Source organism: Panthera tigris, chromosome A1 (assembly GCF_018350195.1).
Source record: "Panthera tigris isolate Pti1 chromosome A1, P.tigris_Pti1_mat1.1, whole genome shotgun sequence".
Classification (NCBI taxonomy): Eukaryota; Metazoa; Chordata; class Mammalia; order Carnivora; family Felidae; genus Panthera; species Panthera tigris.
Genome location: NC_056660.1, coordinates 128,559,774 through 128,587,094, shown reverse-complemented (window position 1 = coordinate 128,587,094; position 27,321 = coordinate 128,559,774). Strand labels below are relative to the sequence as shown.

Genomic DNA, 27,321 nt, shown 5'->3' with positions numbered 1-27,321 from the left:
TCCAATCATAGGAAAAGTCAAGATAATTGAGGATCTAAGAGTTGGACTAGTCACTATTTAATCTGTAAGGGTATAACATAACAGGTACTTCAAAAGAGAATGATTTAACTACCAAAGAAGAGGCCCTTATTAAGAAAAGTGATGAACCCCTCAAACAATTTTTTGCAAAAAGCTGCACAAGTCAGAAGGAAGTAAAGTGTACTGAATGAATGCTGCGATCATTAAATTATGCCGAAGGAAAAACTCATCTATTATTCAATTTCATTACAACAAATATTTACTATTCTCACAAAGTCTTTTAAAAAGCAAACCATATAATATTGTGGCCTCCAAAACAATCTAATTCAAGAGATATATGAAAGCGCACATAAACATACATGTCTTACAGAGTAACACTTCATTAATCTGATATCATCAAAGATTAAGGTGTTTAATAATGTTCATTTTCTAAGCAATTCTAGATTATCTTTCAAGTACCACCAACTCCTTTAAAAATTCCAAACATTTTTCTTAGAAATATTTCTAAATGTTCTAAGTTCTACCCTGCCACCCTAATCAGCTGACTATTGGTGCTACCAAGTGAGTGGGGCAACATTCTTTGTAACAGCCGACTGCAGGTGGCAGCATTTTTTCAGCGGGCTTTTTGTTACTTTTCTCCACTATCAGCTATCACAAGGACTCCTCTCCCATACTGCTAGCCTTTTCAAAGAAAATTATTTGCCCTCGGGTCAGCTGCACCTCTAATGTGACCAGCTTTGTGACAGCTATGAAATACTCTGAGGCTTATTTGTTTGGGGAGGGGGTCCCCCGCCCCTTACTTTTAGGTTGAGATGGTTGATGTCACTAAGGGGAATGGCTTTACTTTTAAATACAGGAAAATCTCTCTCACACACACACACACACACACACACGCGCGCGCGCGCGCGACAGCTGGTATAAGTACTTTTTAAGACTGCAATACTGAGTCAGTTTGTAAGAATTCCATCAAGCCTCACTTCAGGATCGTGTACTCATGTATTTTGGCATCTCCAATTTGAGAAACCTTTGAAATTCCAACACACTCTAAGTTAGTTGGTCCTATATCATACCAGAGCACCCACAAGAGAACTAAGAATACTCCCTCAGCAATCCCTAGAGAGCTACATAAGCCATCCTTCCTCCACCCCTTATTCCCTCCTACCTAAGCTGATGTTACCTCTTAGGGAGTGTGTGACCTGAAACAAAATAATATTCCTAAGAATGGACTTTGCCTTTCTGGAGTTCTGACAAACCTTGATGACAAACTGAGTAGCAAATAAAAACTCTCTTTCTGGAATAGCTAACTGTTCTATATGACAGATCTAAGGACAAAGAAAGGGGCAGGCAATTCTATACCCTGTAGTAAAACATGGGCAATTAATTTTCAAAGAACTAAAACCAAAAAACTTACATAAACCTTTTCTTATAAAAGTATTTATTTGACTTTACAAAATACAATCTGTCAAAGATAGTTAATCCCATAAGAGCAAACCTCCCAGGGCAAATTGTTTTATCATCACCATGTTTTTATCAGGGAGCCCCCCAAAAACGTTAGTATTCACATTCTCAACCTGCAGAAAGTGAAGAAAAACAAAGCACAAACCAAGACACAGTGCTGTATGGGCTTTAGTAATAGAGACACTTTGATTGGGACCAGACTCTGTCACTTAAATGCTGAGTGCTCTGGACATGTTATTTAACCTCTCTGAGTCTTGCTCTATTTGCAAAATGGGGCTAGAAATACCATCTAGGGTTGTTTTGGGAATTTAAATGAAATAACATATGCAAAGCACCTGGCACATAGTAAAAGTGCTCGTTAAATTTTATTTCCCTTTCCTTACCCTCCCAGCTGGAGAAACAGGAGAGGGGTGGTAGATACAATCCCTTCATCTATAACATTTTTTTTTTAATCTATGCTACTGAAATCTGGTGGGGGGGGGGGTGGTTCTCACTTGAGAGGTGGCTTGTAAAGTAAGCCTGGCCACTGAGAATGTTTGAGGTAAATGAGTTGGAGGACACTAAAGGGATCACTGCTGTTCGACAACAAAACCAAAACCCTTCAGGGTCCTTTGCTTATATACCAGCTTTCTTTCCCCTTTCCTATTAAGTTCTACCAACACATAAACAGTTAATTTTGTGATCGATGGTTACTTTGTACACAGAGAAACCAGAAAATTGGGAAGAGATTTTTTTTTTTAGCAGTCATACATATTTCTAAAATGTTAAAATGCAGTGATCCTCAAAACGTGGTCCAGGGTCCCTAAGACCCTTTCACAGGGTCTACAAGATCAAAATTGTTTTCATAATTCCATCTCGGCATTACTGACCTTTTAAACTCTCCCTCTCAAGTGTACACATTTAATTTTCCATAAGCTACATGATGTGTGCTATCACAACAAAATGAAGATAGGGACAGGAAAATCCAGATCTCTTCCAATAAAGACAGACATTACAAAGATTTTCAAAAATGTAACACAATGCCACCTTTTCCACGAAAATATATTTTGGGGGGGGGGGGCTAAAGTTGTTTTTTCATAAAGGCATGCTATTTATGTTAATAACTTTATTACTGTTATTTAATAAATATATTATTTTTTCTCAGGTTTAATTTCAAACAGTAAATATCAATAGGCATAATCCTCATTAGCAAAGGACTCCTTAAGAATGAGATCAGAAAAACAAAAAACTGCTATTAGAATGTACGGCTAAGAAATGGAAAAGATAAATCTTCTTCACCAAATCATCTTTTAAATGGCATTATTTCCACTTGTATTTTATACTACATCAAATTTCTCACATATGAACACATATTCATAACCTCTACATTAATCTCACATTAACAAGGATTAATGAAAGTTTCTAGAAAGCAAACATTTACTCTGTCACTAACATTCTACAATGAACTTTCCTTGAAAACTGATTTTCCATATCTAAGGTTAGATTTGTTTCATTTTTAACGTTTTTGTTTGTTTGTTTGTTTTTTATTTTTTTTTAATTTTTGAGACAGAGAGAGAACAAAGCATGAATGGGGGAGGGTCAGCGAGAGGGAGACACAGAATCCAAAACAGGCTCCAGGCTCTGAGTTGTCAGCACAGAGCCCGACGCGGGGCTCGAACTCACGGACCGCGAGATCATGACCTGAGCCAAAGTCGGCCGCTTAACCGACTGAGCCACCCAGGCGCCCCTCTGTTTCATTTTTAAAGGGGACAAGGAGACCTATGATACCAGACTGGGAAGACAACGGTTTTAAAATATACAAAGAATTTCTAAAGGGTGGCTACTTTGTACATATATATTTGCACATATACATGTATATGTATGTATGTATGTATGTATGTACCTATGTACATGCTCAGTTAACTGAAAAATCGTTACAAACTCAAAGCATTAGAAAATTTCTAAGCTAAAATAAACTGGGAGACATGAAATAAATACACACTAAAAACTACTTCTTTCAGGGTACATTCTTTTCAGAAAAATATGCACCCTGTGCATGAGGCGTTCAAGTAACATATTCTTTGTTGAAAAAGAATTTAACAGAAGCACTGGTGTAGCACTTACACAAATACATTTTTCACTCTTTTCCTAAATAAAAAGAACCCCTGGGGAAATTAAAGGCAGAAACCAAGGCAATGTAATGTTATGGCTGAAAGGGTGGTAAGGGTTATGAGAGGGTATTTTTGGATTTTTTAAGCTAAGACTAAAAATGCAAAAGTGTCAACATTTAATACTCTCATAACAAAGTATTCACGGGTTGACTAAACTTATTATATTGGCGAATTGCATAGTAACTAATATTTGATTATGTGCCCTTTGGTAAAACAGATGAGTTAATCACTGCCTCCAAAAGCCTAACTTTCACCTTTCCTAACTCTAATAAATACTGTATACAATCTAACATGCCATGTTGCAATTATCAATTTGAAAACAAAAAATTTTAATTCAAATCATGCACAATTTCTAGATCAGTAATACAGATGCGGTACAGAGCCCAAGATGGAGATACAAAACAACTCAAAAACCACCTTGTCTAAAATATGATATTCCTTCTTCAACTACATAATTTTCTCAAAGGGAAATCCTAAATTAAAGAGACTGCATCCTCTGAGCTGGCTAATTAAATTCTCTAGCCCTAATTTCTAATACTAAGCTTAAACAGCTTAGGAGACATTAGGAGATTTTGCCGGCAATCACTAATGAAGCAGTTTCAGTCTCTTAGAAAAATTATTTTTTAAAGGGAAAGCTTTATTTTTAAGTTCACCTTAAAAATGTCTGTCTGGGATGGAATCACTCCTACACTTCATTAATATCTGAGAGAAAGACAATGGCAAATTAATGCAAAGACCAGACTGTAAACCACAGCACACCATATAAACAACATAAAAATTTACGGAGCATGCACTGGATGGGCCCAACCAAGAGTTCCCAGCGGCATTCTGTTCAGTATCAGGTTTATTTTCTAGTTAATGCATATTCTTGCACCATTTCATAAAAGGGTCTGTATGATCACAATACCTGTGTTAGATATGAATGGCATTAGTTATTTAAAATTATTTCTGAAGAAAAGACACGTATCTACTAATTTAGCTATCTGCAATACACACTTAGAAGGAACATTAGTTTAAGGGGAATGCATTGGATTAAAAAAAAAAAATCACATCATTCTGTCATCTGAAATCTTGAAGTACCTAAGGATTACCCACTATCACCATTACCATAATTTTCCAGATTTTCCAGAATGCGGTTCTGTTTTTTAACATGCATATGTGAGGGAAACAGCCATCAATGAACCTGAGAATTAGGGGGATGGTGGGGGAGGTAAACAAATTAACAGAATTTGATTTATTTGCACATCTGTAAAGCTGCAAGGTGCTTAGGAATTTAAATTATTTGCCCCAATCTTTTAAGTTCCACTTTCTTAAATGCCAACCTTTTCTAACAAGCAAAGGAGTTCTAGCCTTCCACCCTTCTTAAAGGCCAGATCAGCCAGGCTCCCTTGCTCCATCTGCATAGTCCTCAATACCCCTGCCATTGCACCCCTACAATTCGGTATTTCCTCCTCTTCCCCTCCCCTACTTAGTCTCTCACCTGGGTCCTCAACTTCTGAAGTACAGATTAAGTTTATTAGAGGCCTTTGGTGCCCAAACACCAACTCTTAGCACCTTTACACACCTTTGTCTTACTTCCCAGGGTCCAGGCCTAAATCAAGAGGGGACAGAAAATCCTTTTTATCTGTTTATTTCCTGTTGTTGCTTACAGCCAAACAACCTTCAGAAATGTTTGGCTGTTTGCTTTAGGAGCGGAAAGAAAGGGGAAACTCTAGACACTAATGCTGTTTACCAGAGCCAAGACGTAAGGAGAAAAGTCTGCTCAGACCAAAGAGGGGAGATTGCAGGCTTCAGTGATCAAAACCCTCCAACCACACCCTGAAGTTCCAGCCTGAGCCCTCAATCCCAACATGAGCCCACACATCTTGGCCCTCACCAATTCCTAATGCCTAAGAACTAGAATCTGATACACTTACATCTCACAACCATCTTGCAAAGTGGGTTATAATCATCCTCCCCTTTTTACAAACTGAGGTTCTCTCTGAGTAGCAGTGATAGAACACACTCTGGATTAGATAGGGCTCTGTAGGACTACTAGGAACATGGGTCTCTATATTCCAAATGATAAATTTGCACAAGTAAAATCTCTCCATGCCAACACATTAGTGGTTTAAAAGGATGAAGGGAGGCAAATTAATAGATATAGACAGTAAACAGTGTTAAGGTTTAGGACCTTTGGAGGCAGGGCACTGTCTTTCATCTCTGTAGCCCAAAGATCCAACACAGCTCCTGGAACAGGCCAGGCCCTTGTAACTGTCAAATGAAGGAAGTGATGGGGCTCTTCCAAGCAATGCATGACCTGTCCTGCAGAAGTCACAAATAGAAAAAATAAAAGCTTTGGTCTCAAGCCCAGGATACTATAAACTTGGGAGTCCACTCTCCCCTTACACTGAGTTAAGCAAGACACAGAGGTCTGTGACACCATCTAAGACAGCAGATATCTGCTGTATTTCCATCACAGAGGACTATCCTTAAGGAAACACTCAAGAAGCATTTGTTAGGTGAAAGAATGTACAAATCCTCTTAGGCTCTTGGTATGTGGAACATACAAAATGGTGCTTCTCAAACTGGAATGTGCATCAGAATCACCTGGCAAACTCATTATACAACAAGACGGCTGGACCCATTTCACCATCCCAAGTGATGCTGCTGCTGCTGGTGGTCCAGAGAACCAATAACCATGATGATTAGAATTAAAGCTTAAACAAGTCTTTTTTAGTCAAAAATATACTTAATGAACACAGTAAAGAGAACAGAAAAGAATATATAGCTTGTGATATAAAGAATGTAAACAATTTCTAGCTTACTATGTAAACTACATGCTCCTCATTCCAAGAAGACAGGTATGGAATATTTAAATGGTCTCAGCATTAGGAAAAAAAAAATGAAAAAAATTCCATAATATTCATAATTTTTTAAGTAAAACCTTCATTCAAAATCATAATTAAAACATAAAAATTAGAAATCAATCAGAGAGTATTTACTTTTACAGAGAGATTGTTTCACAGTGTCCCATGGATTCATCATAATTGATGCTTCTTTGTGAATTCAAAACAATCCATCTGGGGGACCTGGGTGGCTCATTCCATTAAGTGTAGACTTCAGCTCAGGTCATGATCTCACAATTCATGGGTTCGAGCCCTGCGTCGGGCTGTATGCTGACAGCTCAGAGCCTGGAGCCTGCTTCAGATTCTGTGTCTTCCTCTCTTCTCCTCCCCCACCGGTGTGCGCGTGCGCGCGTGCTCTCTCTCCCTCTCTCTCAAAAATAAATAAACCATTAATAAAACAAATTTTTAATGTAAAACAATCCAATTAATGAGAAAAAAACTGGCAACTATTTTAGTAACATATTTTTTGCCTACGGGAAAGTATACTCAATAAGAAAAAGTCAGAGGCAACAGAACGTACAGGAAAACAAAAGGTGAAGTAGGACTTCATAATTTCCTTCCAATTCCAACACATTTCTGTTAAACAATTTTAGACAAGCAATTTAGGCTTGATTTTCTTATTAAAAGGGATTAATAATACCTTACCTTCCAGGACTGCTCTACGGGGTAGAACTGACAATGTACGTTAACCACCACAAGGATTCCTTTTATGGAATGCCTGCTATCATCAGCACTGTAATAGAAATGTAATGCTCTTGGAAGCTTGGCATTTCCAACAAGTGTAAAAAAACCCTAGCCCTTTGGCGAGTATACAAGCTGTTGGAAATGCCAAGCTTCCAGGAGCATGCTAGCATTTCCATTACAATAACGTGCAAAGGTTTGTTGTTACTGTACTAACTCTAATATACTCATATTTCCAAATTAATGGAACTGCTATAATTTTTTTCAAACTGTCCACATTTTACATAGGACATTCTTAAAATGTGATTTGATTCCAAACAGTAGAGAAAAGAAGAAAAATTAGAAGATGTATTAATTTTGTCTGAAAGTAACTTCTAGTTTCAGTGAGTAATTTTCCAATCCTATCTTTGAAGATCTCTCTTCTAAAATGTAAAACACCTTTTTTACTTCTAATGTTTGCCTTCTGTGTCACTGTATGCAAAATTATTTTCACAGCTCAAGTCCATCTTGTCATTGAGCTAGAGACTAATTCAAAGTTGGATGCAACCGTAAGGCAACTTGCAATTCTTATTGTGAAAGAAAAAGTGACCACAGCTTTTCATTCCCGGTAATTTATGGCCTGACAAGCAGAGTGAAGTTAGAACTTATGCCCTCTTCAAAGAATCCTAAGAAACACTAGCCCTGCCAGAGCTGTAAGTATTATTATTTCCCTGTATGTAGAGATCCACCTGAGAAGAAAATCCTTTCTGCTCCATGTGTATGTCTTTAAGAACAGTGAGCAGATGCGTTTACACCTTGGCTAAGTGGTTTGTTTTTTTTCTTAAGTACATAGTGATAAAAGAGAAGCAAAGAGACGGACTGGTCACCCGTTCAAAATGTAAATGAAATTTATTAAGATATTCCCATTCCTATCTTGGCCCAGTGTAATTACAGATGATTTTCTTCCCTTGTTTTGGTTGGTGTGGAGGAAGTGTTTTTTCTAAAATTTCTACAGTGAAGACGAATTACTTAAGAGATTAAAAAAAAGTGCTCTCAGTAAAATTGCAAAGGTGCTTAAAGTCTTCCTGAGGAAAGAATCTGCCATATAAAGGATGCCCAAAACATGTTCTGGGTGCCTGATAATGACCACACACCAAGTGTAAACAGTGACAGTGATCATCAGTCAAGCTTTGCCCTACTACCTGGCCCAGCCTACTTTACCAACAGGACACTCCCAGGCTCTTGTTAACCCATGGATGCTCAGCCTTCCTCGTGGCTCAGCCACTTTCCAAAGAAGAAGATGGACTTCAGCACTCAAGGTAAACAAGGCAGAGAGACTGGGCTCCTGGTTCTAATTTCAGCCATTAGCTAATGTCAGCCCCATGGGCAAGTTGCTTCAAATCTATTTCTTGTTCTTTCTTCTTTTCTCGTGTATTAAATAAGGAAAATAGATGTTAGATGATGTCTAGAAAATTAGGAAGGTTGGCAGCAGTAATGGAGAGTATCCACGGCAAGATGAAGGATGGTAGCTGTCACGCTCACTCAACCCAAGACCTTTGACTTACCCTGGCTGCCACAAAGTTGAAGCAATGGTCCTCTCAAAGGACTTAGAAGTTATGGCTCAGGGAAGGAGCAACAAAAAGGATAAATACCACTATTGTTGCATCTATGTATATATGTCACTAGCGTGTGGGAGAATTTTTTAAAACTTCGAAATTCAATATAAAAGTAAACAATAACTACGTAATTTTTAACCATCTGCCTATAACTGATATTCTTAAGGCATAATAGCTTTTTGTGTTCTAGATCTAAAATCAAAATCTAATCTTAAAAATCTCAGATTGTATAAATACAGGTAAAGTTTATCTATGCAAAATGTATACAATATAGAATATAAAAACACAAAAGCCCATTAAAAATGAAATGAAACAAATGGATTAGATCATCTCGTCTGTCTTTACCACCAAAAGGGCAGTAGTATTCTTTCCCTTCCCATCCATTAATTAAGAACATGAGGGGCTATACCATTCAACGACACTTCCCTAATCCCCTAACTTGGTAACAGGCAATGTACAAGTCTCCAGAGAAGTATCCATGAATAACACATGGGCTCCAGTTCTGAGAAATCACTGGATTATTGGGCAATTTACACCTATGAAGTCAGATCAGGGTTGAATTCAGAAATACATAAGAAGAACAGACCGACATTTCCCACACTGTGTTATATATGTTAAAAGGTATCAAAGGGTGGGGGTTTGGGGAGGTGTTCCCTTATGTCAGAGAAATTTCTATTAAGTTGCATCCAGCACCACCTTTTTAGAGATTGAGAATGTAGCTCATTCAGAATAAGAGCTCTAAGAACTTAAACAGTACATGGAGTCCTACTGAACTTTATTTACTAGGACTTTAAAGAAGAATGGTAGTGGAGTGCCTGGGTGGCTCAGCTGGTTAAGCGTCCAACTTCAGCTCAAGTTATGATCTCGCAGTCTGTGAGTTCAAGCCCCACGTCAGGCTCTGTGCTGACAGAGCAGAGGCTGGAGTCTGCTTCAGATTCTGTGTCTCCCTCTCTCTCTGCCCCTTGCCCGCTCACACTCTTTCTCTCCCTCAAAAATAAATAAATATTTTTTAAAAATTAGAAATGCCACATTTCTTAAAGAAGAATGGTAGTACAAGGTCTAGAACAGCTATAGGAAAATTTAAAAATGTATTTAGTTCAAGATGAGCAATAGGGTTGCTTAAACTACAGGCTCAACTGAGAGTTTAGAATCATAAATCAGAACGAGCCAATTGACAGGCTTTTGTTACTTTTTCTCCAGGAGTTTAAGCCAACTCAGACATGAGTGGCTTAAAGGTTGGAGAAGCCTCATCACCAATGTTCCCCTTCTACTATTAAAGAACCAATCATTTATGGGGAAAAGTAAGCCTATCGTTGAAAGCCAGTCTTCTTACAACACAATACAAAAGAAAGCACACCAATGTTGTTATGTACACAATTACACTTAAAAGTTCATCTGGCATTCTCTCAACTAGAAATACCTGTTAATATTCAATTAACCAGAATACTAAACACTGTCAACCCAAAATGGTTAAGAAAAGTGTTTATGATATTTTACCTCCAAATCCTAAAAACCTGAGTGGCAAAGCTCAAACATCTGTTTGAGGGAGGACCTGAAAGAGTCTTAACATGCAAATTCTGTATTAGAGTTTATTCCATAATACAAAGGAACAGTACATGGTGTCCTATGAAGGAAGGACTGTTAAGATGCTGATGGCACTCAGAAGTATGTAGAACAGTGCCTGCACAGGACATATACTCAGTATTTGAGTGAACAAATGAATGAATGAAAAAGTAAAAATTTTTTTTGTAGAGCGATTAAATAAAATCTGAATGCTCTATACCAAATTGCTCTAGTGTAAGAAGCTGCAAGATAGCAAAGTCTGAAAACAAATGATTGCATGTGCCTCACACAGGAAACATATGTGAAGTAGTTAGAATTAAACTCTTACTATAATTACCCTGTTTATGCATGACTTTTTCAAGATCTTGCAAAAGTGCCACTAATAATAAATACACACTATTTTAAATAACAACTTGGTTGTATTTATTGCTTCTGAAAACAAAGTTTTTATAAGGTAAACGAACAGATATATTCCATTTTAGACTGGAGAACATTTCTATTGGACAGGGTATTGGTTAACATTCTAGAAAGAATCAGAAAAGTACAGGTACTGGCCAGGAGCTCTAACCACAATTTTCTTTTCAACATCAAGTAACTGTTAACTGAAACTTTATGAATAATAATCCAAACTTCAGGATTAAAAATAATAAGAATTTTAAATAGGTAACAGAACTCCTGCACCAAATTTTTGAATACCATTCATTCTAAACAGAAAATATAAATGCAAATGGCTTCAAATCTTAAAGAGTACTAATTAAGTAGCAATTATGTATACAGTGGATTAATGTGGTTCAGAATCAAAATAATGTGTCTAAGGATTGTCAGTATAATGGAATAAGAAGTGACCTGGGAAAGCGACTGGAGTTTTAATCCCAGCTCTGCTACTAATTAGCTATTTGACCTTCAGTCACTGGCCTCATTTTCATATCTGCAAAAAAGAGGCTGAAGGACTAGATCAATGGTCCCTAGCTGTCTTTTTTGGGGGGAGGGGGGACAGGGAGCAGTTACTGATCCTCTGAGAATCTGAAAAAGGGCAATGTATGTTTCCCCCAAATATGCACAAAACTATGCAGAGTATTTCAGAGTTCAAGATCTGTTATCTTCATTTATTTAGTTTAAGGGCATCCTTGTAGATCTCCCCACAGACCCTCAAATTCTAAACTTTAGTTTCTGAGTTAAAAACAACCAAAACATATATACTCAGATTCAAAATAACTAATGAAAATCCAGACTTGTGCCTCAAGTTACTTTTTTCTTTGGTTTACAATGGACTTACAAGGACTTTTTTAAAGAATTTAGACATTTAGAAGCAACTGGAACACCTATGCAAGTATCCATATACCTGGAGGCAACCAACTTACCCAGGCTCAAGAGGCTATTTTGTCCATTCATGAGAATATGGGACTTCAAATTTAAATATAGCCCACGTAATACACAGCATGAAATGATGAAACAAGAATAAATCTACAACAGATTCTTAACGGGAGTTAAAGGGGAAAAATAATGAGGAATAACACACATCATGTATATGATCCAAGGCATCATAAAACTCAAATGACATATAGATTAAATGCAGACAAAAATACAGTACTTCAACAGCTAAGAGACCAAAGACATGTGGTCTAGTTGTTTAATCGAACAGAATTAATATTTTTTTATAAAAAGCTACTTTAATTGCCTAAAATACAAATATATTGGATATATATTGTCAAAGAAAGCTCCACAATGTAAAACAAAAACAAAACACCTGAGGAATGAACTACGTGGTAGTTTTCAAATTCCGAGTAAAAGGCAAATGGCCCTACATTTGTAAATCAAATACATTAGCTAAACAAATGTTTCATCATAATTCAAATTAATTTCTCTGGTAGAGTATGAATTCTGCTATTTAAGGTTGAAATAAAATTTGCCCCTTTTGTGTAAAAAGGTAGTCAGAAACGTCTCATGCCCAACAGAAATCTATGTCCCTGCTTCAGAAACCTACAAATAAATGTTAGGACCACAAAATATGGAAGAAGTAAAGACATGATAAATGATAAATGAGAGCCACAGCAGTATCTTTTACTAGTCTACCTGGTCCTTCTCCTCTTTCATTTCTCTCCCTCTCCTAACATTCGTTCTTTCAAATTCTTTACACACTTTCAACCTTTGCTAAACACATTTGTACCTTGCTTCATTCCCTTATTCCTCCCTCCATTTTGAAAAGGCTAAGAGAATCTTCTCTGGGGCAGGGATACTCCGCAACTCCAAACTCCACCTGGACCATTTATAAACTAATTGGGGATTGTCTGCAGTTACCCTGAGCCTGAAGTAGTTTTTTTCCCTTTGGAAACAGCTCTACAAGACTACAAGGAGCACAAATCTAAGTTGACTTTTTCTTTTTTTTTTTACACACATATCAAATTTCAGCATTTTATTAAATAAGAAAATGAAAAATCTAGGCAGACCAGAGAAACATTAGGCTTAATATTTTAGAAGTTCCAAAACACTGAAGAGTCCTAATTCATTCTCTTTGATGATTCTTCCTCAAACAAATGTTGGGGGTTTTCCCCCTAAATAAATATGTAAGAATTATATTTACACATTATTTTTGAGAATGCCTCTGATACATTAAACCCTACTGAGAAGCTGAATTCTCCTAATATAAAAATGACAGCCATACCTAATGACATACTGTTATGTTTAAAGGAGAAAATCAGAAATGAAAAGTTGATACCTTAAGAGAAGATGAAACTAGCATAATCAGATTAAACAAGAATCCAATTTTCATGATCATCACCTCACTAAAACAGCAGTTCTGTATGCTCCAAAACTCTGGCTCTTAATTCTTCAGAACCAAAGGTTCAGCTGGAAAAACCAAGGATTTTCATTTTTATCAGGTTGATGAAAATCTATCAAAAATTTATCAATACTTCAGAACTTCCTTAACAGCATCCAAAAAATCTAATTTAACACTTGCTTGACAATTCAAGGTCATCATTAGAACAACATTCACTACACTATGTCTTCCCAGTAATGCCCTCAAGGCCTCACTCAGCCCGGTTACTAGCCCTTTAGCTGAAGACTTGAAGAGCTAAAAGGTACTGCCCTGCTGGCTGAGAGCCTGGTCTGCTTCTTTTTCTCTCTCCTCCCTTGCCCCTTCTCATGCTGACATTTTACTTAATACTTACATCCCCTATCCTTCTTCTAAAATGCTGGTTTACATCCTCTAGGAGTTTGGAAACGAGATAACCATCGCCTGTAGACCTGTGTATAAATAAGAGTAAATGACGTCTGAATACAGGCCTGAGGTTTTCTTTTGTGAGTTAAGTGCTTAAGCTGCAGTCTGGGGATATTGGTGGATTCAGACTGGTAGCTTCAAAAGCCCACCATTTGTCCTTGTTTGTTCTCAATTATATCCCAGATAGAAAATAACAGAGAAACTGAATACATTACTTTTCAAGTTTTCCATAAAAGTGCCATGAGCTCAAAAAGGTAAATTCTAAAGATATTTTTCATTCATTACTAGAAATATGTGGTATAATGTCTGATTGCTTTAATCACTACTGCCAATAGTAATAAGAGTTAACTCTTCTACCTGTCACCATATAAATCTCACTTTTCTCTCAGGAAAAAAAAATGATTTTTAAGATAAACATACATTAAGTCTACCATAAGAAAGCTCTATGATTTTTAAGACAAACACCTTTGTTTTAAGAAAACGAGGCACACCCAGATCTTGGTTTCTAAATATGATTCTCCAACAAAAGGAACCAAAGCTTCTTGGGAAAACAGCTTATTCTACATCTGAGATGAAGAAAATACGAATAGTGTCAGAAATGAAATGCTTAAAAAAAATTTGAGGGAACTGTCACATTCTGAAAGAGTCCACTTAGCCAGGCTGTGACTATTTGAGCAACAAAATAAAATAACTTCAGTATTACATAACTCAAAAAGTAAGTATACTGATAAAAATTACTGAATTAATTTAATTAATTAATTAAAGGACACACATCTTCCTTCTAGAAGAATTCCAATTAATAATGTTGAAAGACTGAAAGAAATAAAAACCATCATTAGAAAACCCAGTAATATCTGGTGCAAGATACACTGACAATAGTAAAATTAGTGGGGAAAGCGTTAAAAAGAAACAAAATATTTGGATAGCCTCAAAGTAGCTCCCCTCCAGACAGGTAACTGTGGTGGTTTTAGCACCTATCCACAAAATCTTTGATACTCCTCCCTCCAGGCAGTGAAGCTTAACTCTCTTCCACTTGAATGTGACCTGGACTTTATGTGACTCCTTTCTAATGAAAAGCAAAAACAAAACGAAACAAAACAAAAAACTGTGGCTTTTTAGAGTGGACAAACTAGTCAGATATCACCTTCAGCAAGTGACAAATGTCGGCATAAGCAATAGTAAGTCACATTGTTCAGGGGGATATCAACGTATCCCCCCCAACTCCTCACATTGTTCAGGGGGATATCCGAAGTGATGCAATGAGAAGTGTATAACACTATTATTTCTCTGCTATCCTTTTAAAAAATGCACAACCTCTATCTCATCATGAGAAAAGCTTCAGACAACACAAATTGAGGGATATTCTACAAAACTACCTGCCCAGTACTCTTCAAAAGATAAGGAAAGACCAATGAACTGTCAAAGATTAGGGGAGATGAAGGAAACACGATGACTAAAAGCATTATGGTAACCTGGAATGGATACTCAAAAAGGAAAAAGACATTAGTAGAAATGCTGGAAAAATCTGAATGAAGTCTGTACTTTAATAGTACTGTACCAATGTTAATTTCTTAGTTCTGATTAACATAGCAGGGTTATATATTAACTTTAAGGAAGACTGGGTAAGTGGCAAATGGGAACTCTGCTATCTTTACAATTTTCTATAAATCTCAACATTTCAAAAAAAAAACAAAAACAAAAAACAAAAAAACCTTGGTATGGTTACTGAGACCCTGGCAAACAGGTCACAAATATCTAAACCACAAAGATCCTTTGGGCCACTTTAATATAGAGATTCTTAGTATTTCAATTTAAAGATTAAGAGGATTGTCATGCCAAGAGAAAGGGTAGGAAGGAAGACTCTGAAGAAATACGAGCCCATTTGTAAGTCAGAGTCACGAAATAATGTTCAAAGCAGCTTTGTTATAAAACTGGCCACCCAAATATCCATCAGCAACAGACTAAGTTGTGACATACTCCTATAGTATAATACAATACAGCTGTGAAAAATGAATGGCCTACAGTCAAATCTGAGTTTTTCTTTTTTTATTGAGGTATAAGTGACATATATTGTATCAGTTTCAGGTGTAGGTATACAACATACCGATTCGGTGTTTGTAGGTACTACAAGTAAGTACTACATATAAATACTGTGGTACTTACCACAGTAAGTCCACTTAACATCTTAACCATACATAGTTACAAATTCCTTTTTCTTGGGAAGAGAACTCTTCAGTTCTGTCCTACCAACTCTCAAATACGCAATTCAGAATTATTAGCCAGTCAACATGCTACACACTACATTGGCTCAGGTCATGATCTCATGGTTCATGAGTTCAAGCCTCACATCAGGCTCCACACTGACAGGGCCTGCTTGGGATTCTCTCTCTCTCCCCTTCTCTCTCTCCTCTTCCCTAACTCGTGACAATGCGCGCACTCTCTCTCTCCCCCTCAATGAGTAAATAAACTTTAAAATATCTTCAGATTTTGAAGTATTTTATGCATCAATTTTCCAAAAGCCACAAGTTATTCATAAAATGCTCACAAAATTAAATATTAGGATATTTTTGTAGATTCCTAGAGTAAATGCCACAAGTTAGCTATCACACCTGGGCATAAAATACAGCATTAAAAAAATCAAGATAAACGTACTTCCTTTAACTTTTTAATTATTTCCACAGCCAATTATAATAAAAACAGTAGGCTTATGCTAAATTTATAACACTAAAGTGGCCCTAGGCTCAATACCCATGCCTAAATATAGTATTTCCCAAAGAGGGGATTGGCCAAAATCTATCATTATGACAAGACTGAGCTATAAGATACCAAAAGTATAATCAAAAAGTGCTAACTCTGGTCAATATTAAACTATTTTTTTAAATGTAAGTTAGTTCGGTCTAAATTTACTAAATCCCTTACTCGGTGAGAAATACTTGATTCCACATGAAAATAATTATTTACTTAATTATGCTTTAAGGTCAAGTTCTGAGTTCAAAAGAAAAAAAACCTCCTAAACACCCAGAGGGTACAATTTTAGCAGATGTACTGCTGTAGTGAGCACACACCCAGGGAGTACAAAAGTAACCAAAGCTTAAAAACCACATTTCCTTTCATAGGGGAATTTTATTGCATTGTGAGATTTTGCTTTTGAAAAACTATAAAATTGAGAAATTAAGGTCACTAGAGAAATAAGAAAATAACAAACTTATAGAAGGTTTTACTACTTCCTACAAGTCTCTTGAAATATGAACAAACTTTAAATAATGTATTTAATAGGGTTATAATTTAAGGCACAATTAAGAGTTAAAATATATATATATATATATATATATATATATAGTTAGTTAGTTAGTTAGTCAGTCTATCAATCTAAATTGCTCTAACATTTGTACCCTGACTTCCTGAATCCAACTAAAACATTCCTGCCGTGATGCCAGCTTCCTAGTCAGGCTTTCTGAAAAGACTAAGGAATCTCAAGTTTCCCCAGCTGAACAGGAGCCAAAATGCAAACCACTGCCTCTTCTGTGCAGTTGTAAGCAGTTAACACTCAGAATAAATCACTCCTAAATCAAAGCAGTTTTTACTGATCACAATGACAACAACCCAGCCCGTCAGTCTTCAGGAGTCCAGACACACTTTTAAGGTAAGAGAAGCTTCAAACTACAGTCTTCTGGAACACACAGACTTCTTGGAACCACATTATCTTTAAATAAATAAGCCTCAATCGAATGAAGTAAAATTACAGATAGCTCTAAGAAATATACTTGATTACTTAAGTGTTCCCAAAATGACCAATGGCAAATGTTCCTGGGGTTCCTTCTCTCTGCCCTCATTTATTTCTTCTCCCTTGAGTGCTGGCTTATCCCTGTCCCAAGCTTCACCTTCATGAATCATTTTTCCCAGTTCAGGAGGTAAAGGTACCATTTGCTTTCTATACTATGCACTACTCTGGAGTCCTGTAAATATTTAGTAACAATGATAATAATTAACTGATTATGTCAAGCATTCATAGTTCACAGAAGTATAACCAGGAAGTGATAAAAATCTCCAACAGTAGCCTGTAAGTGACAGAGGGTTTTATTAACCCACTTTAGGGAAAATGTGTTAAAGGTGGCAATTCAGTAGAAGGCATACTTTATATAGCAGCACCCTTTATTTGAGACACCAATTACTTATTTTTTTAATAAATCATCCAAATGAGAAATAATCTCAAGTGAGAGTACTTACATATGTCTGGAAAGGCATCCCCATTTGTTCCCACTCCTTTCCCTTCCTGGCAGAATGCGAAGGCTGATCAAATCATCTACAGCCATCCATTTCCACTGCCTTCAGCCATACCCATTTCATAGATGGAGCAGAGAAGATTTTGAACAAATCATCATTCTTCCTGCCACCTGATACTACCAAATTATTGGAAGGGGAAAAGTAAGTGGAAAAGATAATCCAAGAAGAGCAGCAGAAAGAAAGGAGACCAAAAAGAAGCTGAGGATGTCAGAAGACAAGAGGCTTACGGGTTGCTACTAGGTTCAGAGCTTCTAAGAAGCAGCAGTGGTCTATCAGTTTGGAAATGTTTCTGAAAAGGAGGATGTTCTTTCACCCCACTTACGTAGTTAGCAGAGTCAGTCCAAACTGTTCAGCACCCCAGCCCATCTCTGCCTTTCTGGTTAAGCTGGCAGTGAGGTACATGAGAATTCAAACTTCCAGTCAAGCCTCCTTTTTAGTTCCAGTCAAGCCTCCTTTTTAGTTACTGCCTGCATCACACCTAGAGGTCAATCAGGGGACAGGTGTTTCACTGAGACTGCCCTCCCATCTGCTTCACATCTGTTCCTGTCCTAAAATAGCTATACTTACAAGCAGAGAGGCAAGGAGTATGAATGGGATTGAGCGGGTCCCCACGACACTTTGTACATTCAGCATCACTACTCATCCCAACTCTGCTGGGAATGTGACTCTTGGAACTATGACAACAAAATCCCGGTATAAAATACTACTAGTGCCACTATTGCTACTGCTACTACCACCACCACTGCCACCACTACTTAACACCTTTTGAGAAGCAGACTGGGATAATTTAGCCAGAGGAGAGTCGTGAGATAGTATATACGGCCTTATTCAAACCTAGGCTATTAAAAACAATCAAATAAAAAAGTATTAAAACTCTGGAAATTCAAGAAAGTAAACGAGAAAATAATAACAATTCCTTAAAAAGTTGTGTAACCCTAACCAGGAATACTTTGTGACATGCCTGTTAGTAATATTAAACACTGAAGAAAAGTCCATGCTAAATACCGGGCCTGCAACTCAAACAAAAAGAGTTTTCTCTTATAAAACTCATTTTGGGTGACTCAGAATGGGAAACCAATGTGACTGAAAATAAACAGTGATACATCCTACGAGTATAGGTGCTATCCTCAATTACTGTTCTACTGTATTATGAGCACAAACCTAGGATTATAGAGAACACTTACCAGGAATCACCATTCTTAAATGTAAGTGCCAAAAAGAAATCTTACAGAATGGTGGTAGGGATTTAAAGGGGGAAAAGACGCTTCTGGTTACAAGGACAGCCAGGGTGACAGTTTTACCATTTTGTGAGGTTTCCTAGCATATTCCCTTTGTAAATGGCATTTCAAGGACCACAATGTCAAAACATCCCGTATTCACCTAATACTCTCTACTCCCACTGGCACCATGATTTTCTCAGAATACTTCAATGTCAGAGAGAACACCCTAGTCAAGGTTAGTCTAGTCTCATTCAACTTTCACTGCCAGCTACTCTTATTTCTAAAATATGCTCATTTGGACTTCCACATGACAAATAAATCTTCTCACCATGCTCCCATATACTTCCTGGTTCAATGTTTTTACTTTATTGTCTCTAAATGTATCAGATAAGGCCTGTATGCCTTTCTGAGGTTGCAAACTCCTTGAACAGTTCCTTTCAGACTGCCCACCAGCGGCTCTAGCATCTCTCTTCCACCAGCTAAATCTTTTTATGGTCACATAGGCTTTCTTATTTATACCATACTGTTTCAAATCTAGCTGCGTCAGCTAAGTTTTCTACACCATACCAGCAGTAAATAAGAGGCTGATCTGTGACCAAAAGCAGGCATACAGAAACTACGGCAGAGCCGGGGCCTGTGCAGTCAGAGGCTCTGCACAGCACCATCTCCTCACCCAATCCCATCCTGCAGCTGGGCTGTGTAGCTTTGGACAAGACCCTTCACCAATTAATTAGGCCTTAGTGTCCTACATATAAAATGTGAGGTAAACCGGGTAATTTTTAAGGTTATGTCCACCACTATTTCCATTAAATTTTAATTAAAAATCACCACCCTATACAGCTAGGACTAAGTTTATTAAGCCTTCCTTATACTCTCCTGAATCCAGATGATTTGGAATCAAAAAATATCTCTTGAATGATGAAAGGTGGACTGACTACAGTCTACCCCTGAAGTTATCTTCACATCCAGGAGGAGTTGAAGGTGAGTCTGCCTGATTACTGAATCCTGGCTGGGAGAAAAAAATGTTATGAGTATGTGTATTTTAGTGAGTTAAAAAAAAAAAAAAAAGGAAAGGCTAACAATTTCAAACTTGGAACCACTGCCTAAATTGCCATGAAATTTTAACTTTTACACATAATATAATCTCATGTAGATTATTCACAATCTAGATGAACAACAAAAACTCATTAGTTCATTCAATTTCTTCAGCTAAATATGCTGCTTCTCCTTCTGGAAATCCTCGTCACCTGTATGACCTATTTCAAATCTGGTCATCCACACAGTGAAAGATGATTACTATGTAAAACTTCACCACCTATATATCACACAGTAAAGTATTTGTTCTGTCCTCTATGCTCCAAAGTACTCTCTACACATTGTTATTACAGCTCTTAGCACACACAACACTATGGTGAATTGTTTATATGCCTGTCTGTCCCAGTGGACTATAAACTGTTTTATTCATCTTTGTGTCCCCAGTACCTACCAGGACCAGGCACACGGCTGACACGCACTAAATGTTCACTGAATTGAACTGAATAAAACAAAATTTCCTATTCACCAACCAACATAGCTTTGGGTCTGAACATCCCAAATATTCATGCTCAGACATGTTTTGCTATACTGGGTGGCAAAAACAAACTCTAAGTACCCTGTAAATTCAGATCTCAGAGAAACCTGGGGGAAATGGTTTTTTTAAAAAGCAGTCAGTATTTAAAAAGTCTTCATACCTGTGGACCAGAAGGTCAAAAGCTTCTTTGATCTTGATTTTCAGTATGAATACAGATTGTAAAAGCAGAGCCTCACCATAATTTAAAACTAAAACAAAAATAATTCATATTTCTAATGGATTTAAAGACCAAAAACAATTAAAATGAATGTCCCTAGTATCTTTAAAGTAATGCTCTGCTAATTGTTCTAATATTCGTAACATTCTTCTGACTGGGAAAGTAACAGGGGTTGATTACATGGAATATCCACTACCTCTTATCGACATTCCTACAATATGAAGAGTAAGTACCTTTCCTACACCACCTCTAATAAATAGCACCTAAGAAACCTCAATTTTTCAATTTCACACAAAATCTGAAAAGAGATGTGGGCCTCATGTCAAAGAATTGTCAATTTTTCAAACAAGAGTACCCTACCATATCAGTCCTCTTTCTTCTTCCATTAGGGAAGAGATTAAAATAGAAGTGCACTTCAAAATGCGAGGTCAACATTTTAAAACCACTAAACTTTTTGTATCCTGAATATACTCTTTTTTTAAATCACCTTTTGTTTATAGCATTAAACAAAACTGTGGCAGGTCTTCTAGTCTCGAAGATCTTTCCAATATTCCTCCATTTGCCAAAGATGATTCCAATTACCAGAGTAAAATATTAAGTCGTGATAAGGCATTTCAAAAAGATTCCTGCAGGTTAGGTAGAAAAGACATTTTGAACTATGTGTTAGTTACATATAATTAATTATCCTTACCACATTTTCTCATGAGAAAACCAAATTCTATGAGGAAGTATTTGACTTAAAAAAAAAAAACAAAAACAACACACCAATATCTGGGGCACCTGGGTAGCTCAGTTGGTTGAGCAATGGACTGGCTCAGGTCATGGAACTCACAGTTCGTGAGTTTGAGCCCCGCATCAGGCTCTGTGCTGACAGCTCAGAGCCTGGAGCCTGCTTCAAATTCAGTGTCTCCTTCTGTCTCTGCCCCTTCCCTCCTCGCAGTTTCTCTCAAAAATAAATCAACGTTTAAAAAAAAAACAAAAACGCACCAATATCAAATATCCTTCAAAAGTCTTTTTATTCTGGAACAAATCATTTAGAAATAATAGTATGTCCTTATCTAGTGGGGTTGAAACACTCTATGACTCTATGACTCAACATTTCCATTGCAAGGTATATTTACACTAGAGAAGTGTGTGTACACACCCACCAAGATAGTCAAGAATGCTCTTGACAACCTTGTTGATACCCCAAAACTGAAAGCAATCCAAAGTAGTGCAGAGAATTAAAATAGATTACTATACAGCAATGAACATGCTACAAGCAACCACACAGATGAATCACATAATGCTGAATGAAAGCAAACACAAAGAACACATAAAATGGAATTCCATAAGTATCTGTTCAACTGTAGGCATACGCCTTATGTACTATTCAATATTTATTTTATACTTCACAGTAAAAAAAAAAAAAAAAGGCAGTCTTTTAGCTTAAAAACTCTAGTCTCCACACATAAAATCCTTACTTTCATTTCAGTTACAGCATTTATAAGTCTGCCTTTCCACCAGACTATCAACTGCCTGAGGGTGGAGACTGATTTTATTCATTTTTGGGCTCCCACAACATCATGGTACACAGCAGATGCTCAGGAAACACTGGAAGGATATATGTATGAATGAATTATGGACACAGGGAGATCTCACATGGCAAGGAAATCTCCTTGAGGCAGAAGAATAAAAGCCCTTTCACTTTTCTTATATACAAATTAATCCCAAATTTCAACAAGTTAAATACATTTTCAGATGCTTATTTCTAATAAATGGCTCCATTTAGACCCAGCATAGTTTTAGTATGTAATTTATCAAAAGTGCAAGGTATTTCTGAGCTTAGTTCAGTCACCAAATTCTGATTTTCCCTCCTGCAATATAGCTGCCAGACTCCTGGTTGTCTAACTGTATTAATAATTCCTTAATTTAAATACAAAAAACACATGCACAACCCTCTTTATGAGTTTACCCCCAAGAGTTCTAAAATGTTTCTCCATTAAAAGGCACATCTCAGCACATCCTGCTGTTCTTAGAGCTGGAATGCTTTCCTCTTCCCAGTTCCCCGTCAGTCTCCTATGGACCATAGGACTGAAATTAGCTATTCATTACATGTGAAGGAGCGCTGGCTAGAGCAGAGCCCTGCAGAGAAAGACTGCTATTTTACATGTCAATTTCAGAACCAAAGCATCTGCTACCTTACTAATATGTATATTTAATGTCTCTGCATAATGTGCAGAATTATATGCTGTTCATTGCCTGTTTGTTCTGATATGAGGTACTCTTAAGTAGCATTATTTTAAATTATTCCCCTTAAAAAATATGGGATTCTTTTATCAGGTCTCCTCCCTGGTGCTGTCTCTAACAGAAGGTCCAAACTAGCAGCATCCAGAATACTGAACAATCATGACTCAGAGAAATGTAATCAAACATGACAAGTTTCTGGCCTGTAATTACTAACAATTTACTTTGAATTCTAGGCTCCCAGGATACGATTTTACATTAGGTTGCCATAGGGGAGGAGGGTCTTGGGGGAGAGGTGTTAAGTTTTTAACAGCTATTTGTAAACCCAGAATATTTGAACTGTCGTTTTTCTGGAAAGGCTGATGTTCAAAGTCATATTTCTAGCAAGTCTCTCTCTTATCAGCAACTCACTCCGTGTTAAACATACAGGGTTTTTTTTCTATAAATTGTTGTACCACATGTCACTGAATAAGCCTCTGAATGGGGTGTGGAGGGGTTAGCTTTAAACTCTATAGTCCTCATCCTACAGATTATAATTGGTTTTGTTCATTAACCTTCATATTGAGCAGGAAGCTGAGAATATTCAGTATTTTAAGAAGTACCCTAAATGCCAGTATTATACTAGTCAAATCTATGTGATACTAGATGTACGATAAAGAATTAATGTAGGTGTTAACAAAATTAATAAAAGTGCCACATTGGCACAATCATCTGGACCGCTTTACCAGTTAGTATTGCTCTAACAGGACATGCTTAGATGAATAAATAAGGTCACTCTAGCTTTATCAATCATCCACACTGGTTAACAAATACTGCATTCGGTTACAGAACGCAACTAGCAGATTTTGGTTTTGTATGTAGTCAGATGCGAATATACGCCTGTTGGTATGATGAAGATACAGTGGCCATGTGAGGTGCCCACAGTGAATGACTGGCATTGTACCATCTGTTTTTACCCAAAGTCCAAAACATGAGGCCTAAAAATCTGGTCATAAACTTTAAAAGATTAATAGATATTTCTCTCAGATGTGTAAGTTTAGATGCCACAAGTTCAAACAATAAATCTATCAGTGCATGCCCATTACCATTCACCCCACATGTCTTTCAGAAGCTCCCAAGCAGGTGCGTGGCTGTTGAAGCAACCATAGAACCTCTACTTCCCTTCCCTTATGTTGCAGTGTCTTTTTTGCTTGGTTTTAGTATAACTTTCCAGCAGCTAATGTAGTTAGCAGTGTGTGCAATCTGAAGCACATGTTCATACTCCTTTAGCCTTCTTCTGCTCTCCGCTAGAGGAGTGAGGCAGGGCAAGATCCAAGAACAGTTTCTGGTCAACTGGCAAAACACAACTTAGATGATGGGCAGTAGAAATGAGTGCAGGCTGATAAATATTTTTGATTAAAACCATTAAGAATATTTCAGGTTGGAAATCATTATAACCTGGGAAGACAAGCCAGTTACACTGTTTTTATAGTATCATCAAAAAAAACTAGTTCTATTTCTGAGGAGCAGAAACCATTAAGGTACTTCTACTTTCAGGCACTTACAACTACAATTTTACATCTGTTATATATTTAACATCCATCCTCCCTCTAGAAGGTACGCTCCAGAAAACTAGGGTCACCCATGTGTCCCAGCATAATGTCTAATATTTGATAATGATGACTCAATAAATATTTGTTGTGAATGCATGTGGACATGAATGCTAGACATAAGCAATCTGAAATTAGTAGGAACTATCACACGAACCCACGGAACTAGACAGAACCTACCATCAAACCAGAAAAGAGCTGATGGTGACCAAGACTTCCATGAATAAGCTAGTTCACAATCTGATTAATGTCACAATCTGAGGCTACAGAAGCTTTATATATTTAATGAATAGTATGGCGCCTACCTAGCAAAGATTTTAACAAATAAGCCCTAACAACAACATACACGTACAGAAGAAAAACTAAACCTGGATAAAATATTCAAACCTGCAAAATTTAAGACTAAAATTACCACCACTGTATTGTTTAGTTCAAACACTTGTCAGGTGATGTCTAAATTCCTACCAACATCTCATCTGGTGATAATTAAATCGTGACTAAAGTTTTTTTTTAATATGTAAGTAATTGTTCATCTTAGATATGCATTACGGGTTAGACACCAGAAAGTAAATTTTAGTTGATCTTTAATCCCATCTTTAATCAGCATTTCAAAAACAAAATTAAGTTCTTTGTGATCTAAAACCACCACAAACCAACAACCTGAGAAAACATAATAAATCAGCCTCTTATTTAATCAACAATGATTTTAACATGTAATCCTTAACAGTTGTTTAAAATATGCATAACTAGGTTTGCAATAGTTATCCTGATTTAAAGCAAAAGCACATCTGTTTATGAGTAAGTAAATATAGTCTGACAGCAATTTGGAACATCTATCAGAAGGAATCAACTGCAAGCTTAATAAGCATTATTTGTATTCCACATAATACTCTATTTGTTCTTTCTAGCCACTGCAGTAATAAAACACACTGAAACTCATTTAGTGTGTACTAAATCCAATGTACCTAGGCAAAACACTGAAAATTTCATTTGGATGGTTCCCAGACCATATAGCCTAACTTTTTAAAGTATTACTACCATCTGGTTACTAGTCTGTGTTTACCAAAACAGTAGCTGTGCACACATTTCTGTAGCAGCTGTGGTCAAAAGCTTTAAATCATTTGGCTACATGAAAACTCGTCAAGGGAAAAACAAATACAGTATTTTGAATTTATATCTAAAATTAAGTTCCATTACTGATTTTAATAACATTCCCCAAGAACAAAAATAGTAAGATTTTAAGTGGTATCTGAGACATCTTAATTACTTATATTTTCTATCATTTATCAAATGACAAAAGGTCCACAGAACTCAAGTGAATTACCCAAGGTCACATGACTAGTTAGTAGCTAGACAATGTCCAGAACATGATTATCTTTAGGTTTCCAGAACAAGGGTCTTTTCATAAAATTGCTCCAACCAAATACTGAAATATTAGAAATAGAATTATGTAAAGGGAAAATACCATTTACTAAATCCAAGTTAAGATTATTTTAAAAGCCAGCATTTTCATAAAATATAACAGCTCATGACAAATTATAAAATCTGACTTGTATTTGTTTCCTGTGGTAAAAGCTTAAACGATCTAATGAAATTTATAAGAATTTGCTTTCATAAACCTTTTCCTTCCTTTTTACTTTCTTCTCCCTCCCAACCTCTCCCTCATAAATAAATAGTTAAACTAGGTCTACAAACCAATCCCATGTTTGGTCAAAAGTAATTCCTTAGCTCTTACACACATCCTAATGTTCGCCTTTCTACTATAGTATAACTACATGCCACATTGTACGCCTGTAAATAGAAAGTCTTTTACAACTATCAAACTTCTAAATGATTCCCTCACTCCTAAAAATCAAACATAATCCCCAAATATAAATCAATGCGGAAATGTTCTATGCCTTGCTTAGACAGGAATGAAAGGCAATAAGACAAATGTACCTAATAGAATTCGTCTGTTGTCACAGTATTACCAATTTAAACTTAAGAAAAACAAAATTTCAGAACATAATGGTGACTCTTTTAAGCTTATTTGGGTTAATGACAAAAAATGTTTTGACAAAAAATGAACTGTTTCCTTCTTTAATGCCTTTTCATGACACCTAAGAAGAAAAATCAAACAATCCACCAAAATAAAGCACATGTTTCACTCTTCTATGTGGAGTATTAAACTTTCAAAGGAAATAATTGGATATTAAACTATTTGGGGATAAGTGTATAGAAGGGTTGATTTGTATTTATAGGTGGACTGTTTTTTACTTTGTTGGCTTCCTGATTACGGGTCATTTATTTTAGAACATGAGAACCCAATGAAAAACTGAAACTCAGAATTTTTATTTACTTCCTTACATAACCAGGAAAAGAAGAGTTGGTATCTGTTAACAACATCTAGAACAAACAAGGGAGACGTTAACATCATCATTATTGAGACAAATGTACAACAGGGTTTACACTTCTACATCCATGTCGTAGGTGCCTCTCAACAAACATCCTTACAGAGTTGTCAATGGACTAGAACAAGCAGTATTATTTCCATCGAACAGATAACGAAACTCAAGAAGGTTAGATGACACATCAGGGCCAAGGCTACTTAACCAGCTGTGGTGAAAACCAAAGTCCTTAGGTGCCAAGTCCAGCAGTCATTC

At 36.6% G+C, this 27,321-nt stretch overlaps 1 protein-coding gene across 19 annotated transcripts in view; it reads right to left on the bottom strand.

Moving 5' to 3' along the window:
* Nucleotides 1–27,321, bottom strand: part of ZSWIM6 (zinc finger SWIM-type containing 6) — a 196,421-nt gene that overhangs the window by 76,302 nt on the left and 92,798 nt on the right. The window contains exon 1 of one of the 19 annotated variants that reach the window (XM_042987572.1): nucleotides 6,611–6,759. The exons of the other annotated variants lie outside the window; for them this stretch is intronic. Coding sequence (XP_042843506.1) covers nucleotides 6,611–6,653 — 43 coding nt within the window. The 5' untranslated portion in view covers nucleotides 6,654–6,759. Of the gene's footprint in view, nucleotides 1–6,610; nucleotides 6,760–27,321 lie in introns of those variants that run through there. 19 annotated transcript variants of the gene reach the window in all.